Source organism: Lolium rigidum, chromosome 6 (genome assembly GCF_022539505.1).
Source record: "Lolium rigidum isolate FL_2022 chromosome 6, APGP_CSIRO_Lrig_0.1, whole genome shotgun sequence".
Lineage (NCBI taxonomy): Eukaryota > Viridiplantae > Streptophyta > Magnoliopsida > Poales > Poaceae > Lolium > Lolium rigidum.
The window spans coordinates 158,123,349-158,140,055 of NC_061513.1; the positions used below are offsets into that span (position 1 = coordinate 158,123,349).

At 45.4% G+C, this 16,707-nt stretch overlaps 2 protein-coding genes across 2 annotated transcripts; both read left to right on the forward strand.

The window, feature by feature from the left end:
- The first annotated feature begins 385 nt into the window (after window positions 1-385).
- Window positions 386-4,619, forward strand: LOC124665719 (dual-specificity RNA methyltransferase RlmN-like). Its single transcript, XM_047203105.1, has 8 exons — window positions 386-568; window positions 659-761; window positions 2,210-2,307; window positions 2,385-2,515; window positions 2,606-2,714; window positions 3,332-3,523; window positions 3,607-3,743; window positions 4,076-4,619. The coding sequence occupies exons 1-8, from the start codon at window positions 401-403 to the stop codon at window positions 4,344-4,346; spliced, it is 1,209 nt and encodes a 402-aa protein (XP_047059061.1). The 5' UTR covers window positions 386-400; the 3' UTR covers window positions 4,347-4,619.
- Window positions 4,620-12,888: 8,269 nt separating this feature from the next.
- LOC124663456 (CASP-like protein 4U1) lies at window positions 12,889-16,096 on the forward strand. Its single transcript, XM_047201155.1, has 3 exons — window positions 12,889-13,700; window positions 15,393-15,528; window positions 15,611-16,096. The coding sequence occupies exons 1-3, from the start codon at window positions 12,889-12,891 to the stop codon at window positions 15,797-15,799; spliced, it is 1,137 nt and encodes a 378-aa protein (XP_047057111.1). The 3' UTR covers window positions 15,800-16,096.
- The last annotated feature ends 611 nt before the right edge of the window (window positions 16,097-16,707 follow it).

The following is a 16,707-nucleotide window of genomic DNA, read 5'->3' on the forward strand; positions in this document are numbered from 1 at the left end:
AGAGTGCTATATTTGAAAGAATATATTTATAAACAAATAAGTGCACTATTATATTCACAGATACAAAATAAATTAAATTTATAATACTCCTTCCATCTAAAAATAGATGTCTCAACTTTATTTAAATACAGATGTATTTCTAGATAAATTTTACCTTTTGATCGCTGCTCTGTCCACAATTCATAAGGCAGAGTTTGGGCCTGGTTCCGAGAAAAGGGCTAACAAAGTAGTTAAATGTAAGCCGAGCAAACAAGTTTCAAAAGCCTAGCAAACAAGCTTCAAAAGCCCAGAGAAATTAGCAGTCCAGTTCAGATACTGTTTACTCTATCCAACCTTTGCTTGCCAGAAAAAAAAAACACCAACCGCGGAGGCCGCGGGACCATAACAGCCAGCAATTCCGATGGCGGCGCTGCCTCTTCTCCGGTGGGGTGCGTCCTCCCTCCTCGCCCACTCCTCCCCTCCCGCGTCGCGGCGCCTGTTCTCTGCCATCCGACGCCCCCCTGCTGCTGTCCACTGCGAGCCCGGCTCCAGGGTCATGCTCAAGGGAATGGATTACCCAGAACTCGAGGTAAGAGCTCTCTTTTCCCCTTCAGGTTTCGCAGATGTCAGTATTGGTCTGCGCTTGTTTTTAGCTTATTTCGCCGCGCGGTTTTCCCAGAAATGGGTCCAGTCTCAAGGATTCCGACCGGGGCAGGCCATGATGCTGTGGAAATGCCTATACGGCAACAACGTCTGGGCGCATTGTCCTGACGAGCTGGCTGGTAGGTCGCAATTTTTGTTTTCCTTCGACGAATTATAGTCGGTATATGCAACAGAATTTCAGTGCCTGGCGCGAATCTGAAATTAGCCCCTACTATGTACGGTAAGAAAAGGAAATTGCAAAACAAAGAAAAACCAAATTGTACCACAGTTTCTTTTTCCAAGAATGGCTTCTTGATAAATAAAAATCTACTTCGAATCATAACTGCTAGTCTATTCTGTACTTGAAAGGTAACTCAGAATCTTCAGTTGGATCTTCGTAAGAAATCTTGTTGAAACTATAATTTTCAAGTGCTATGATAGCCTATGCTATAATTTTCCTTGCGAGGATATCCATTTTATGTCCATTTTTTTTACTATCTCCAATGCATTAGAAAAAAAGTTCTCAATCTACTTTAACAATCTCATGATTATTGTTACCAAGGCTTATGAAAAATAGGTTTAAGGAAATAAAATTTAGGGAAAATTGGGGGCTCAAATTTTTTGGGGCCTGGGTATATCTTGGTTCTAATTATTGTACTCCCTCTGTCCCAAAGTAGCCTGCTCGACTTTTTCTAGATACGGATGTATCTATAACTAAAATGCGTCTATATACTTAGTTGAGCAAGTTCTTTTTAGGTCAGAGGGAGTACCTCCTTTGTCTTTAGTTAGTATATAAGTGTGAAAGCATGGGTCATAGTAATGTGTGAGGTCCAGGTATATTTAGCTATCCAATACCCACCTTCCAACCATATATAAGTTCAGTTAGTGTGCGTGGGTTTGCTTTGTGTAAGTTTCTTCTAGGCGGTGGTGGTTAATAGTTTAATATGGATACAATGTATTTAAAGGAGAAGATGAGCATAAAATGATGAGCAGTTAATCTTCAAAATTAATTTTTTGCTTTATTGGCCATGTGTAATTATTAGTTCTACAGTGTACCTTTATGTTCATTAATTGTCACCTTGTCGCTCTCAAAGAGAGCAACCCATCATATATACAGTACCCATCTGGCTATCACTTCTTGCTACATTATGGAAATGGAGAATTGTGAAGGAAAAAAAAAATCTGGCCATGCAACACCTATAAACAAATGGCATGCGTCCACTTCGAATGTCATTGCTAATTGCCTTTATTCAGGATGAGAAAAGAAGAATAGGATTGCAGATTGTATTTCAGTGTCAACTAGTTATTTATTTGTCAGTAGGAAGTGCTAGTAACTGTGCAAGTAGAAGTAGCTCTAACTTTGTGCATTGCAAATTGCAATTGTGTTGGCTACTTGGTTCCATCTCTCACAAACCTTGACTCCAATTTATTTTACATTTTTGGTGCCCATTCTAGTTACTTGAAATTATACCTATGAATTTGGTAATTTGCTCATGTTTCTTTTCTTTGGTACAATGTATTGTTTCCTTTTCTCTATTATTACTATGTATTTGAATGAACTTGGTCCCTTGACTGTAATCTTGTTCAGGCTTGAACAAGGACTTGAGGAAAATGATAAGTGAGCATGCTGATCTCAAGGCATTAACTGTAAAAGACATTATCACTGCATCCGATGGAACCCGAAAGGTAGCTCAGTCAGTGTCACTGACATCTTCTGTGATGTTTTCAGAATATGATTGATTTTGAAACGCAGGATGTTACAGATATTGTTCTCTCTTGAAGATGCCTCGGTGATTGAAACAGTTGTCATTCCTAGTGCCAGAGGCAGAACAACGGTCTGTGTTTCAAGTCAAGTGGGTTGTGCCATGAATTGTCAGTTTTGCTTTACTGGGAGGTCTGTTGACATTCTTTGAATAGTATGTCTTTTGATGGTTTACTAGTAACTATTTTATATATTTCTCTTGTTTCTCTTTGGCCACTGAAGGATGGGTTTGAGAAAGCATCTGTCTACAGCTGAGATAGTTGAGCAGGCTGTGTTTGCTCGTAGGCTATTTTCAGATGAATTTGGATCTATTACAAATGTTGTATTTATGGTAAGCATTTCCTTTATGGTAACTAATGAGACTAGCTATATATTGGCTATTTAACTGGTAGATAATCTGTGGCTTAAATATTAGATTATGTAATCTTGCTTTTGCATGCCACCTCTCCTTGAATTGCTACAAATTTATCCTTTATGTTATATTTTTAACTGCAACTGGCATGATATATATTTTTCCTACTTAGCATTCTTTTCTGATAGCACTACCCTGCTTCTGCCTGCATTCCATATTCAATGGAATCAGTATTCATTGCCGGTTTTCAGGTCTAATTTTATGGATTCCTTTATCATAGTTTTGGCCCTCTTGAAGTCCTGCGTTAGTAAGTGTAGACTCTAGCCATAGCAATGTTATGGAAGCCTAGGTATTTGTGCTAGTCATATTTGTATAGCATAGTACTGTTGCGTTTGTCGACAAGATGCTATCACCTTTTCTGCTCTGTACAGCTTTCCCTTGTGTGTGTTCCTCCGCGACTGTGTATTCTCCTACTTTTGTAAATATTTATTTTTTATTAATAAAACTTTACTTTCGGGGCCTTCCCCAAATTCCTGGTAAAAAAAAAATCTATGAGCTTTTCCACACGTTCTTCCATTAATCTCAAATTTTTACAGGGCATGGGTGAGCCACTGCACAATGTAGACAATGTAATAAAAGCATCGTCTATAATGGTTGATGAGCAGGGCCTTCAGTTTAGTCCTCGCAAGGTTACTGTCTCCACAAGTGGTCTTGTTCCACAGATAAAACGCTTCCTCCATGAATCCAATTGTGATCTGGCTGTTAGTCTTAATGCAACAACTGATGAGGTGAAATCCAAATTTGATTATTCTATTGTGGTTAAATGTTTTGGCATTACTTTGCTGTTCTGTATACTAACTTTCCCTTCCAGGTCAGGAACTGGATAATGCCCATTAACAGAAAGTATAATCTTAACTTGCTTCTTGGCACTTTAAGGGAGGAACTTCGCTTGAGACCTAAGTCCATAGTGCTATTTGAGTATGTCATGCTTGCTGGAGTGAACGACAGGTCAGGAATCTTGATTAATTTCTGATTGGTGTTATCTTGTTGAATGTCATAAAAGAGCTTGCATGTGATATTATATTAACTTCATATATGATAACATTACTTCTAACATGCAAAAAGACTTCGTTATTTTTATTCAGAACAATACATTTTTCAGAATAGGCAGACAAAATGACAATCTATAGAGCATATACTAGAGTTTCCATTACTGTTGTAACCTGCTCGTTGTAGGCAAATTAAATTTTCTATTTTGGAGGTAAACGTTTTAAAGCTCTTACGGTGAATAAGTTACCACTTGCACCCTGAGAATTTGTTTCGGTTTACTGTGTTCACAGCGTGGACGATGCGAAGAGGCTTACAGAGCTGGTTCATGACATTCCCTGCAAGATCAACCTCATCTCTTTCAATCCCCATAGTGGGTCCCAATTCAAGCCCACACCCGATGAGAAGATTATCGAGTTCCGTAACATGTTAATCCAATCTGGCCTGACCGTTATGGTTCGGCTAAGCAGAGGCGACGATCAGATGGCTGCCTGCGGGCAGCTTGGAGAGCCTGGCCAGCTACCGTTGCTCCGTGTGCCTGAGAAATTTCTGGCTGCCTTATGATGCTAAGCAGTAAGTAGTACAGTCATTACAAACTAGGGAAACAGGTATCTGGGAATAACTTCACAAAGATAAGGCAGTCATCTGCGTGTAATGAGGATAAAACAACAGCGTCGTTCTTCAAAGTCATGATCCCCTGACCCCTGAGGCAGGCTTACAACCGTCAAAAGAACATTCTGATGTGGCATCAACAGTTGGATGGCAAGTGTTAAACAGTTGACCTGTGCTGATTTGTAACCCATGTTCTGATCAATATATCTCTCGTTTTGTCGCAAATTGGGAACACTTGGTTGGCTAGTTGGTAAAACAAGTTGCATTTTTTTGTTCTCTCCCCTTTGATGCAAGGAGGGTTAGGTATCGAATCAAGATGAGACTAAACCTTTCGACATGCTCCAGCAACTTTGAGTGCACAAATGACATCTGGGCATTTGGCATAGCTTCTGATGTGGTCTGTCGCCAAAGTCGATTCTTCTGTGCAGGTAGTTCCAAAAGACTCGAATCTACCTATTTGGTGATCATCTTGGACCAGTGCGAGGTGCAGGAATGACAGAAAGACAACCCTGGCCTACATGTTGAGATACCTTAACCATTAAGGTGTGCAAGCCATGCCAACACGATCACCCTATAACGATAAAAGTATACACAAAGGCAAAGCGATCTAACACAAACCCCACCAATCGAAGTGCCTTCTTTCCGAAAAGCAATTCCATTGAACCGCACCTGCTGGGATTTGGGCCTCTTTAGCAGCACTAACCTGCTCCCTGCTTTAGCAGAAACTCTGCTTCTATTTGGGCAACCTAGAAAACAAAAGACACATCCTTCTTTTACAAGAAACAAAACAAAAGACAAATTCCTCGTCTGTGCTCCATGAAAAGGGTTATTTTTTGAGATATTCGAGCCAGATTCTGATAGCAGTCTCTGATCTCATCACTGAATTTAGTAGCAGCGAGATTTGCTGCGGAGCCATGATGACTGGACCGTGACATTCGGTCTTCAAGTCCACACTTTGGATTAATTCTTTTCTTCTACCTAGAATAAATGTCGCCTGAACTTTTCATGGGGTCCTCCTGAAAGACCCGCTATTAAGTTCTGATGATCCAAGGCACCTACTCCCGTCGATAGTATTGTTATTTGTTCCCAAAAACAGTGACAGTGACTAAAACTTGGGCCTTTTTTTTTTCGCGGGCACACGAAAGGCGTGCCATATCTTTATAGAAGGGATCAATCAAATATACAAGAGACCAACGGGGGATGCGAACATCTACCCGCGGCCAACCCACACACACCACTCTAGCTTGGATACCTACTCTCGCAGCATGACTCTCCTCTCTCCTCTCCTCGCAGCCCTCCAAAGGGCGAGCTCCTCTAGCACAGACTCGATGATCTGCTCCGTGGACAGCTGCCTCTGTAGGTTACCAAAGACCCTGGCATTCCTCTGTTTCCAAAGCGTCCAAGCAATCAGCACGACTAGAGTGTCAAACCCTCTCCTGTCCTTCCTCCGGAGCCTCTTCCTCGCCTCAGTCCACCATCTCTCTAGATTGGTGTTCTCCTGTGGTTCCTGGAGTTGTGATCCTAGCCTTCTCAAGCATCCGAGCCAGACCATCTTGGCATACGGACAATGTGAAAGAATATGATCAATGTTATCTTCCTCCTGAAGGCAAGTAGCGCAGGGATCCGGTTGGTCCTGCAACCCGTGCCGAGTCCTCCTATCCGAAGTCCAGAGCCTGTATCTTATGGCCAGCCAGCAAAAAAATTTGCACTTTAGCGGTGCAAAAGATCTCCAAATCGGCTTGGCCATGGTCCAAGATATCCTCCCCTGGCAAAGCATGTCATAGGTCGCACTAGTGGTGTACATGCCAGACACCGATCCCTTCCAAGCAAACTGGTCCGGCCTGTCGCCATCTCGAGGTACTCTCTCAACCGCCTCCCACAGCAAGGTGCACTGCATCCATCCATCTATGGACAGCTCCCCCACGACATCAGAGAGCCAGGAGTCGTCCTCCAACGCCTCACTGACCTTCCTAGCGTTCCTTCTCCTAGTGGGGACTAGAGTCGTCACCTTCGGGGCAATGTCCCCAGCGCATCTCCCATTGATCCATCTGTCTGTCCAAAAGAGAGTACTCTGTCCATCTCCCACTCTGAAAACTGTCAAGCTCTGGAACACCTCATTAGCCTCCGGGTCGTTGAGCGCAGGCAGCCCTTGCCATGGCCTCGATGGATCCGTACGATGTAGCCAACACCATCTCACCCTAAGGGACAGGCCTTGAAGCCTCAGGTCTTTCACTCCAAGACCTCCAAACCGGATTGGTTTGCATATTGTATCCCAAACTACCATGCATTGACCTCCATTCACTTCCTTCTTTCCAGCCCAAGAGAAAGCTCTCATCCATCTGACCAACTCCTCAAGCACCCAGGCTGGTGCCTCAGCGACCATCAGCTGATGGATAGGTCGCGCACTAATCACCGACTTAATGAGTATGAGTCTCCCAGATTTCTGAATCATCCCCCTCTGCCGTGCTGGAACACAATGTATGACTTGGTCAATCAGCGGCTGCCACTCCGCTTTAGTCAACGGTCTCATAGCCAATTGCATGCCAAGGTATTTTATGGGGAAGCCCACGACCTCACAACCCAACGTCTCCGCCACTCTGTCGGCATCTCCGTCCCGCCCTCGGATCAGCGTGGCTGAGGTCTTTCTGTAGTTCACACAAAGCCCGGAGGCCTCTCGAAAAACTCGTAGTATGGCCTTTACCGCTTCCAGCTCAAAGCTCAATGGCTTACAGAAAATTATGATATCGTCCGCATAGATCGAGATTCTCTGTAGCTCCGTGATCCCCGCAAGCCTGGAGAAGAGTTGCTGCTCCGTGGCTTTCTTGATTGCCGCAGTCAACACCTCCATAGCCGCGACAAATAACATAGGTGAGGTGGGATCACCTTGTCTCAGCCCTCTAACATGCACAAATCTGCGTCCTGGCACTCCATTCACTAGAACTCTGGTAGATCCGATTTCCAATTACTTAACCCTCAAAAGTTACAATTAATTGGGCCTTCTTGCATTAAAAAACATTTGAAGTCCTGACAGTGTACTGGTACATACCAGTGATGATTTTAGCTTTTTCATATTTATTCAGGTAAACTAGTCCTAAATTTGTTGGTTGTAGGTGGGGTATGCATTAGTCAGTGTCACTTCTACGCGGAATTCAGGATTTATTACCATGTGACCTCCTCGTTATCTAAGACGAATTTCCTCCAGGGTATTATAATCTGTTTCGACTATACACAGTACACTAGTAGTGTCTCTACAGATAAACGTAGTTTTCAAGATCCCTGACGTACATGTCAAGGCAATAACAACAATCTATGCAACCATTCTCGTTCCTTACGTGGTTTCATCGTCATCATTCATCACAAGTCCAGAAAATTATGAAAAGTGGTGCTTGGTGTGGTGTATAATATGTAGGCAACCTCGCGACCCACCTTGTTGGTCAAGAGGACATTCCGGATTTGCATCAAACAAGACATAGAAAAATAAAGTGGCAAATAAGGAAACAATCATGTTGAATTATTATCAACATTTAATTTGTACCTGTCAGAGACAGTTCCCGGCTGCCTGTCGATGGACATGACATGGCAATTATTCAGGACAACAACACCTAATAATTTACTATCAGTGGTACACCAAATTGCCAACCAAGCTAAGTGTGTTGAATAAGCATGGCTCTGTCGCGACCTAGCTAGATCCGATTTCCAATTACTTAACCCTCAAAAGTTACAATTAATTAACTTGTATCATCACAAGGGTGTCTCATTTTGTCACGTTGCAAGAACTAAAAAGAATGGAGGCCATGTTCGGTCAATGTTAACCAAGTAGTCCCTCTCTTCTGAATTATAACATGTTTTGGATTGTGATAGATATTTTTTGTATGGACTACATGCCCACTAAAATGAGTGAACGAACATATGAAAATCCGTCTAGATACATACGGTTCCAAAAAAGTAGAACATGTAGAGACGATTACTATTATCAGGCTTCTCATCAACTTCAGTAGAGCACGTTGTGAGGCGCCAACCATTCACCGCGGAACTATGTGAGTAACATGCAAATAGAAAAGAAAAGCATCTCTGAAATTTGTGATGATGTTTTAAATTTTAGATGGGTTCTTAGCGTGTTTAGGTCACACAGTATAATTGGTCATCTTTGAAGTTATCTCTATGAAGTACTGTTATGTTCCTAAAATTAGGAGCAAGTGCTAGGCGTCTGCCTGGCTTGCATCAACGAGTTTGATTTCCGTACCACTTTCACATGCATGGGTGGTCTCCCACAAAAACCTGCCATTGTCATATAAAATTCCAAATGTAACATTGTTTTATATATGTACCATTTTCAGAAATGTAGCATAGTTTTCAAACAGTTGGATGTGAATTTGTAAAAACTTGCGGCTGTAGCAAAAAACATTGTAATTTTTAGACACATCAATGTAGAAAAACTCAGCAACGTATGCAACATATCCTCATTGGTCGCACAGAAACATGCCGAAAAAGTTACCATCGTTTGTAACAAAAAAACAAAGCATACAACAAAAATGTCAAGCTAATCCAACATTAATAAAATGTTTTTGCAACGTTGGAGAAAATATTTGCACCATCATCTAGAATAACACTATAATTTTGTGGATACATAAAAACATACGAGCCTGTAGCAACCTTGTAAAAAAATCCTCAAAAACGACTTCCACCAACAACCATGGAGTCGCCGCCATGGCAGATTGTAGCTCATCGGACACAAATCAGACTAGTTGGAGGCCATTTGTAGCCAGATCAGGCCAGCCACACCATCTTTCGAAGGCCAGACCATGCATATAACTACGGATTGGAGCTCCATGAGAATGCATGGAGGCACGAAAAAAATCCACCGGGGGCACGTGTCGACGCGTGAGGTAGAGGCGGGCCTAGTTAACATTCAAGCAGAATCTCCATCAGAATCTCGTTTGTTTGTTGGTATAGGATCTTAGGAGAGATAAAAAGGGGGAGCGATGCAAAAAATGAGCTTTGATGGAGAGTGGTGGTGGCGAGTGGAGGAGCTTCGTCCACGACAGCATGACTTGTTGGTGTCGTAGGGGATCTTCTATGGCGGCAGCTGCTTCTGGTGCAAGGAGCGGCGATGACAGAGGCCAGTGACCTCCCTTGGTGCCCCTCCACCGTGGCTTGTCCCTCGTCCACTTGCGGGTGGAGCTTCGTTCAATGGAAGGAAGCACGAAAGAGATGGTGGAAAAGAAGTGATCAAGGCCTCAGGCGACAGGGCAAGGCAACTTTAGCTAACAAAATTAGGGGTTAGCTACTAAATTTCTAGCTTTACTACAGAAAGTATTGTACAAATCACTTAGATCATTAAACTTCACAGGAATGTCTAGAACCCCAGTCGCACATTTAGTACCCAATTCTACTATGGGAGTACGGGACCTCTGGTTTTTTTTTTTTTTGAGAAAAAAAGCGTTGCTCTTGTCTCGCCCCAACGCGGGCGGACATGAGCGGTCCTCCACCGCGCCGCCCCTCACCTTTCCGTTCCCCTCTCCGTCTCCACCGCCACCGGGCGTTGCCTGGGCGGTGCCGGCGGAGGCAGCCGTTCATCCCCCGCGTACATGGTGAGGTAGCGCTGCACATGGCGTCCAGAGGCGGTGATGCTAGGTCAGATGTAAGACGTCAGTCCGAAGAGGCATGGGTGGGCATGGCGGCGATGAAGTTGCGTCTTCGCTGAGGGGTGCCGTGGTAGCTCGAGTGCTACCGACGAGATCTTCTAGTGCAGACGGTTGCGTCCCACCTAGCCAGATCTGGGCCCTTTGGGCCCTATCTAGGTTAGACCGGGCCTTGGGCGTGGTGGCGGCACCTCCGGAGGATAGAGGAGCGGAGGCTGGTGCTAGGGGTGGCGGTTACGACGGTGTGCCTGCTGCAGTATGGCGGCGGGACTTCACGGGCCCAATTTGGGCGCGGCCGGGCCGGATGGCCTGGTGTGTTCCTGTTGTTGCCCCCGGTTGGCTACCACCAATGGTAGTGGAGGCCGATCCCTCCCTTGTGCTGCTGTACCACCGCCTCTTGCTCGAGTTCCTTCTTCTCGGTCTTGCCAACCTCGCTACATGGATCACTGTGAGACGACAATGGTGATTGCAAGACCGTGCACTAGTAGGAAAAGGCTCATATGTGGCGCACCTAAAACCATATTTTGTGGCGCATGGCTGGTGCGCCACAGAAATAAGATTTTCTGTGGCGCATTTTTTTTTTGAATTTCAAAAAAAAAATGGCGGCCAGATCTAGATCTAGATCTGGGGTCACCAGATTTTTTTTAAAAGTTGCTGGAGGTCGCCCGAGGTGGGTGGGTTGGTGGGGTGGGGTGGGATGGGAGGTGGGTGGAGGAGGGCAGCAAGAGGTGGGTGGAGTAGGAGGAGGTCGACCGGAGTGGGTTGGTGGAGGAGGAGGAGGCCCGCCGGAGGTGGGTGGAGGAGGATGAGGAGGTCGGCCTGAGGTGGGTGGAGGAGGAGGAGGCCGAGCGGATTGGGTGGAGGAGGAGGAGGCCGGTCGGAGGTGGAGGAGGAGGAGAAGTGAAGGTCGTCGGCGGAGGAGGAGGAGGAGGAGGAGGAGGAGGAGGAGGAGGAGGAGGAGGAGGAGGAGGAGGAGGTCGCCGGAGTAGGAGATCACCGGAGGAGGTCGCCGGGTGGAGGAGAGGTGGGAGGAGAAGTGGAGGAGAAGTGGAGAAGTGGAGGAGAGGAGGAGAAGTGGAAAGTGAAGTGTAGGTGAGGAGGAGGGCGCCAGGAAATTCAAAATTCCGAGCTTAATTCTGTGGCCATGCGTCACAGATTTTTTTTAATTTTTATATTTTGCAACAAAAAATCTTTAAATTGCCGTATCTTTTTACTCTTTTCAAATTTTGCGATTCTAAAAATTGTCCAACCGGTCTTTTTATATTGTGCGCTTTTTTTTTCCGAGTTCGTATGCAACCACAAATTCATTTTGATGATTTTGCAACGTAATTTTGCAAAAAAGTCAAAATTTATGTGTGTTCATTTTCAATGGTACTAGATGACATAATACATGTACACCTCGAAGGATTTTATTTTTTAAAATTTCTATCTATTTTTTTGTATTTTACAGAGCTAAAAAAGGCGATTCGGGGGGGGGGGGGAGGGTTGTGTGGGGAGAAAAAAAACTTCTGTGGCGCATGGAACTCATGTGCGCCACATTGTGGCGCACCATCCCACGTGCGCCACAAAAAATCTTATTTATGTGGCGTACCAGGGTGGTGTGCCACCGAATGTCTTAATTCTGCAGCGCACGTGGTCTTGTGCGTCATAGAAATAGTGAAATCAATGGTTGGGGGTGAGGCACACCTTATTTCTGTGGCGCATATGAGTTAGGTGCGCCACAAAAATACGCTATTTCTGTGGCGCACATTGTCTGGTGCGCCACAGAAATAAATTTGGTAGCGCACGCAAAACTAGTGTGCCACAGAATAGCATCCCATCTATAAGCATTTTCCTACTAGTGGTGGTGGCATGTGCTGGCCGGATCCGGGGGCGTGGTTTTTTGGAGGCCGGTAGAAATCTCTATCTTTTTGACACCGACGCGGTGGCGCCTGCGGGTGTCGCCATCCTTTCTTAAGGGTATCAGGTGTACCTCTTCCCCACCCCATGTAGCATATCGAGGGAAACCTTAGGACCAGTCTAGGCAACAACGTCGTTGTCGATTCCTTCTTGGAGGTGCTGCGCTTCGGAGCCCTTAGGAGCATGGTGAAAATTCTTCGGAGGGCGCAGCGGTTGCGAGACATCATCGTTTTCATCGAGCCACCGATATCGGCATTATTTTCTCTTCTTTTTTTATTTTTATTTTTTTGAGCTTGCTTTGTGTTGTCTGCTCCAATAGTGATCTCAATCTTGTATCAAGTGTTTGCTATATTAATGTAGCGGGCCGAAAGACTGTTTCTAGAAGTATAGGACATTACTATTCACCAAGAGAGATCCATCGTTTTGTTCATACCTAGAAACCAGCCGGTGAGTACTCAGTATCTTAGGGCATGTATAATGGTGATATCTTAGCACTGCCACGTAGGATAAACACTGAGGTGGAAGAAAGAGAAAGATGAAAAAAGACTTTGTGCTCTCTCACCACATATTTAGGATATCTCGTTACTAAAGATAAGACTAAAAAATAATTCATTGTACATCATGTTTCACTGTTATATCTAGATTACGTGACATGATTAAGATAAGACGATCTTATCAACCATTGCACATGCCCATAGCGTTTCAGTTAAAGACAAATTTTAAATCAAACGGAATTTCAGGAGAATAAAAAGGGTAATCGGAGCATAACAGCAAAAAAGCAACGGAAAGGTCGGAAAAAAAGAAAACAGAAACGAAAGGAAAGAAGTGGGAGCGGAAGGAAGGAAGCAAATACTAAACCGAGACGGCAACACGTAACCTCCGATACTTAACACCGGAACCCATCCCTTCCATTGATCCGCCTGCCTCTCTTTCGCCACGGCCCACGGTCACGCATGGCCGAGACCCCCCGTGCCCCGCCGCCGGCGAGGCCGCCGCCTCCCGTGCCCCTGCCCGAGACGCCGCCTCGGCCGGACTCGCCCCCTTCGACTCCAGGCGAGGATTACCACACGCCGACGCCGTCGCTGGACGAGGCGCGCGAAGACACGCCGCCGTGGCAGCAGCAAGAAACCAACGGGAGAGCAGTCACCAAGAGCCCGAGCCCGACGCTCTCGCCCGTGCGCCTCCCCTCGCAGCACCGCTTGCTGCCGCCCAACTCTCCCACCGGCAACGCCGAAGAAGCCGCCGCCGGGCAGCCGCAGGCGCCGGGTCGCCGCCCGCAGCTCCGCCTCGCGCCCGGCCTCGTCCGGACGCCGTCGCAAGGGTCCGTCGCAAAGTCCCCCTCGCCATCGCCTTCGCCTTCGCCGCCGTCGCCGCTGACCCCGGCGGCTCCTCCCGTCCCCACAACCAACAGCAAGAGCGTCCAGAGCACGCCGAAGCGCACCGAGTCGTGGAAGCCGCCGGCCACGGGCATCTCGGTGCAGTTCGACCCGGTCGAGGAGGCCGTCACGTCGCCGCTGCAGCTCGGCAAGGCCCGGCTCGACAGCCATCGCGCCCGCACGCCGGCGGCCGCGGCGAACGGGGCCGCGTCAACAAACACGGTGCCGCGCGAGGTGGCGGCCGTGGCCGCGGTCGGGGAGAGGAGGACGCTGTCCGTGGCGCTGCGGCTTGCCACGGCGCTGCTCAGCCTGGCCTCCTTCGCGCTCATCGCCAGCGCCAAGACGTCCGGTTGGGACGGCGACCACTTCGATCGCTACGTGCAGTACAGGTTGGTGATCAACTGCTCAGTACAATTTCATTTCAAATGAAGTGACATTGATGATATCATTTTATTTGGTAATTCCATAGAAATGACAGGGTACCAAAAAGAATTAAAGTTAGGCATCGAATGAAAATCATGGAATTCTCCATTCAGTTTCATAACCAATTTTATGGCAGCCAAGCAAATTTTTCCTGAAATTACAAATGAATTCGTTAATTCCAGCCCCAAATGATGGGAGCCATACGAGGTCAATATAATTTGAATTTTGTTCGGCTATGTCCGGTTTGAAAGTTTATTATTAGTTTTTCTACAACATGTTTATAGGGAGTCGGTACCAAGTAAAAAAAAGTACTACTCCGTAGCATATCTTTCTTGTAGCGAAGCAGAAGTTAACGCTTGTTTTCGGGACCTGCTGCGGAACCCAACAAAACTTACTCTGCCACTAAGTTATATAGTCTCCGGACCACTAAGTTACAAAAATTGGAAGTTTCCTTTAGATTGTTGATTTGAAACTTGTTATTTTTACCTAAGCTACATACTTTAAAATTTATGTATGAAAAATGACACGGACGTACATACGTGCATCCTTTACATGCAAAAAAATTATTTAAAATTTTTAGAGGTCCACATACGATTTTTCAGCCAGCACAATAAAACGAGTTTCGTTGGACCTAGGCGGGGCTGCGTATTTCTAGAAGCGGAGTATTGCTGAGTAGTAGTACTAGCTACTACTGTATCTAGCTACTTCAATTTTTGGATTAATAGGTTCGCTGTTTGATCTCCTGTTTATTGTTAGAGAGTTTATTTATTGTTGGGTCCATCGTGTGTTTGAGGTACATCCATGTTTCTATTGTGTCTCTTCTAAGACATCGACAGTTCAACCCACGACAGAACGAAGCACAATAGCATTCCTCGATTCGAATTTAAAATTCAGCATCCAATTTTTCCTGGCCAATGTTGGTTATGATTGATAACTTCATTATTATTGTAAAATACACCGAACTAGCCGAAGGCAATAACTTAGGATATACTATCATTGAGATTAAGTTAAGCATGGTCCTGGTCCTGGTCCTACAAATAGAATAGAATCACTAAAGTACAAAGGACGTGCGGCACAAAACAATGTATTTTCACCGAGATATAATGCATACCAATTGTGCTTCAAATGTGACAGCGTATTGTGCTAAGGCTAGCCATAGTGATAGTATCATAGCTAATATCATGCATGTTGGTCCCACAAAAATACTGATGTGGTAGCTAATTAAAGAGAAGGGAGAAGATTAGAGTAACATAGGTAGATACCGTATCATAGCGTAAACAACGAGAAAAATTAATGCTAAACAAATCTTGTACTCCACACAAATTTGCATTTAGATTCTAAAAAACAATAAATATAGCATGACTATGATACTACTCCATGATATTACCCACTATAGAGATAATATCATGTCGTAGTATCATATGCATGATAGTACTACATGATACTTACCACTATAACCAGCTTAAAACTGAATGCGACGCCGCTCCTGGTATATGTTCAGAATAATAACACCCAAACAGGCCGGGCAATTGCTCAGTAGCCAGCACTACTGCACGCCATGAATCCTTTATCCTGACCTTCTGTAAATAGAGTTCTTGGCTTCTAGTATCCGTCTTCTGAAGGAAAACTAATCTCTGTTATTCACAAATGCATGTCAGGTATGCGCTCGCGGTGAACGTCATCGTCTGCATCTACTCGATAGCGCAAGCGCTCGGTGAGATCCGCCGTCTGGTTGCGGCGAGGTTTGCTTACCGGAGCATGTCAAGCTACTACTTCAGCCTGTTCCTTGACCAGGCAAGTGCCAAGCGAAACGTCCACGGCGATCAATCTGAGCACTTGCTTGGCGATTTCGTTTCATTTTCCTGTTCTGCTGCAGGTCTTGGCGTACCTCCTGATGTCTGCATCGTCGGCTGCCGCGTCGCGCAACAATCTCTGGGTGTCGAGCTTTGGCCAGGATGCGTTCAACAAGAAGATCACCAGCGCAATGTGGCTGTCCTTCCTTGGGTTCATCGCGCTTGCTGCAAGCTCTCTCATCTCCACGGCTAATCTTTTCAGCATGGTCTAAGATTTGATAGGGTTCATCTCTTTGGTCTAAGATCTGATAGGGTTCATCCCTTTTTGGTCATAGATCTGATAGAGTAACAAAATAGAGGTGTTCTTCATGTAAATTTTGCAGTTTATGTTGCGCCAAAATATACGTTCTGTTCTGACCCCAGACTGACACGTCATGGAATCCCTTGTAAAGAGGTAAAGCATCTCCTAAAGTCCTGATATAGTGCTCTAATCAAGTTTATCGAAACTCAGAAGAATTGTCTCAAAGTCGTCCCTGTATCATGTGTACTAATTCATTTGCAATCGACTACTTGTCACTGTACAGAATGGTGAATTGGTGATGCACAGGCTTACTTTTTTTTTTTGAAACGAGTGGCAAAAGATTTGCCACTATTCATTAATTAAGGGGAAGAGTTTAGACAAGACTGAAGGTTCACAAAGGAAAAACACTCGAAAGAAAGCTAATGGATTACTCTCCCGTTATTACAAAACTCAAACACTTTGCACCCGCGGCAACCCAAAGCTTCACTTCGGATTTGATGATGTTGAGGAGGGCGGCAGTTGGTGCGGACTTATGGTTGAAAATTCTAGCATTCTGCTCCTTCCAAATGGTCCAACTAACAAGCAAGATAATGGAGAACAAGGCCTTACGATTGTCCGAAGCCTCATTCAACAACTTGGACCACCAACCCTCAAGGGTGAGATCGTCCGTCCACACATCGAGGTGGATGGAAGGAATGCCAATCCAACTTTTCACCATCCCCCAAAGGCGCTTGGAGTAGCGGCAGTGGGAGAGAAGGTGTGCCGCCGTCTCTTGAGTTTGGTTGCAAAGCGGACACCGACCGCAATTTGTTCTACCCCTCCTCGCTAGCCAGTCCGCCGTCCAAAGCCTATTATGGAGGGCCAACCAAGCGAAGAACT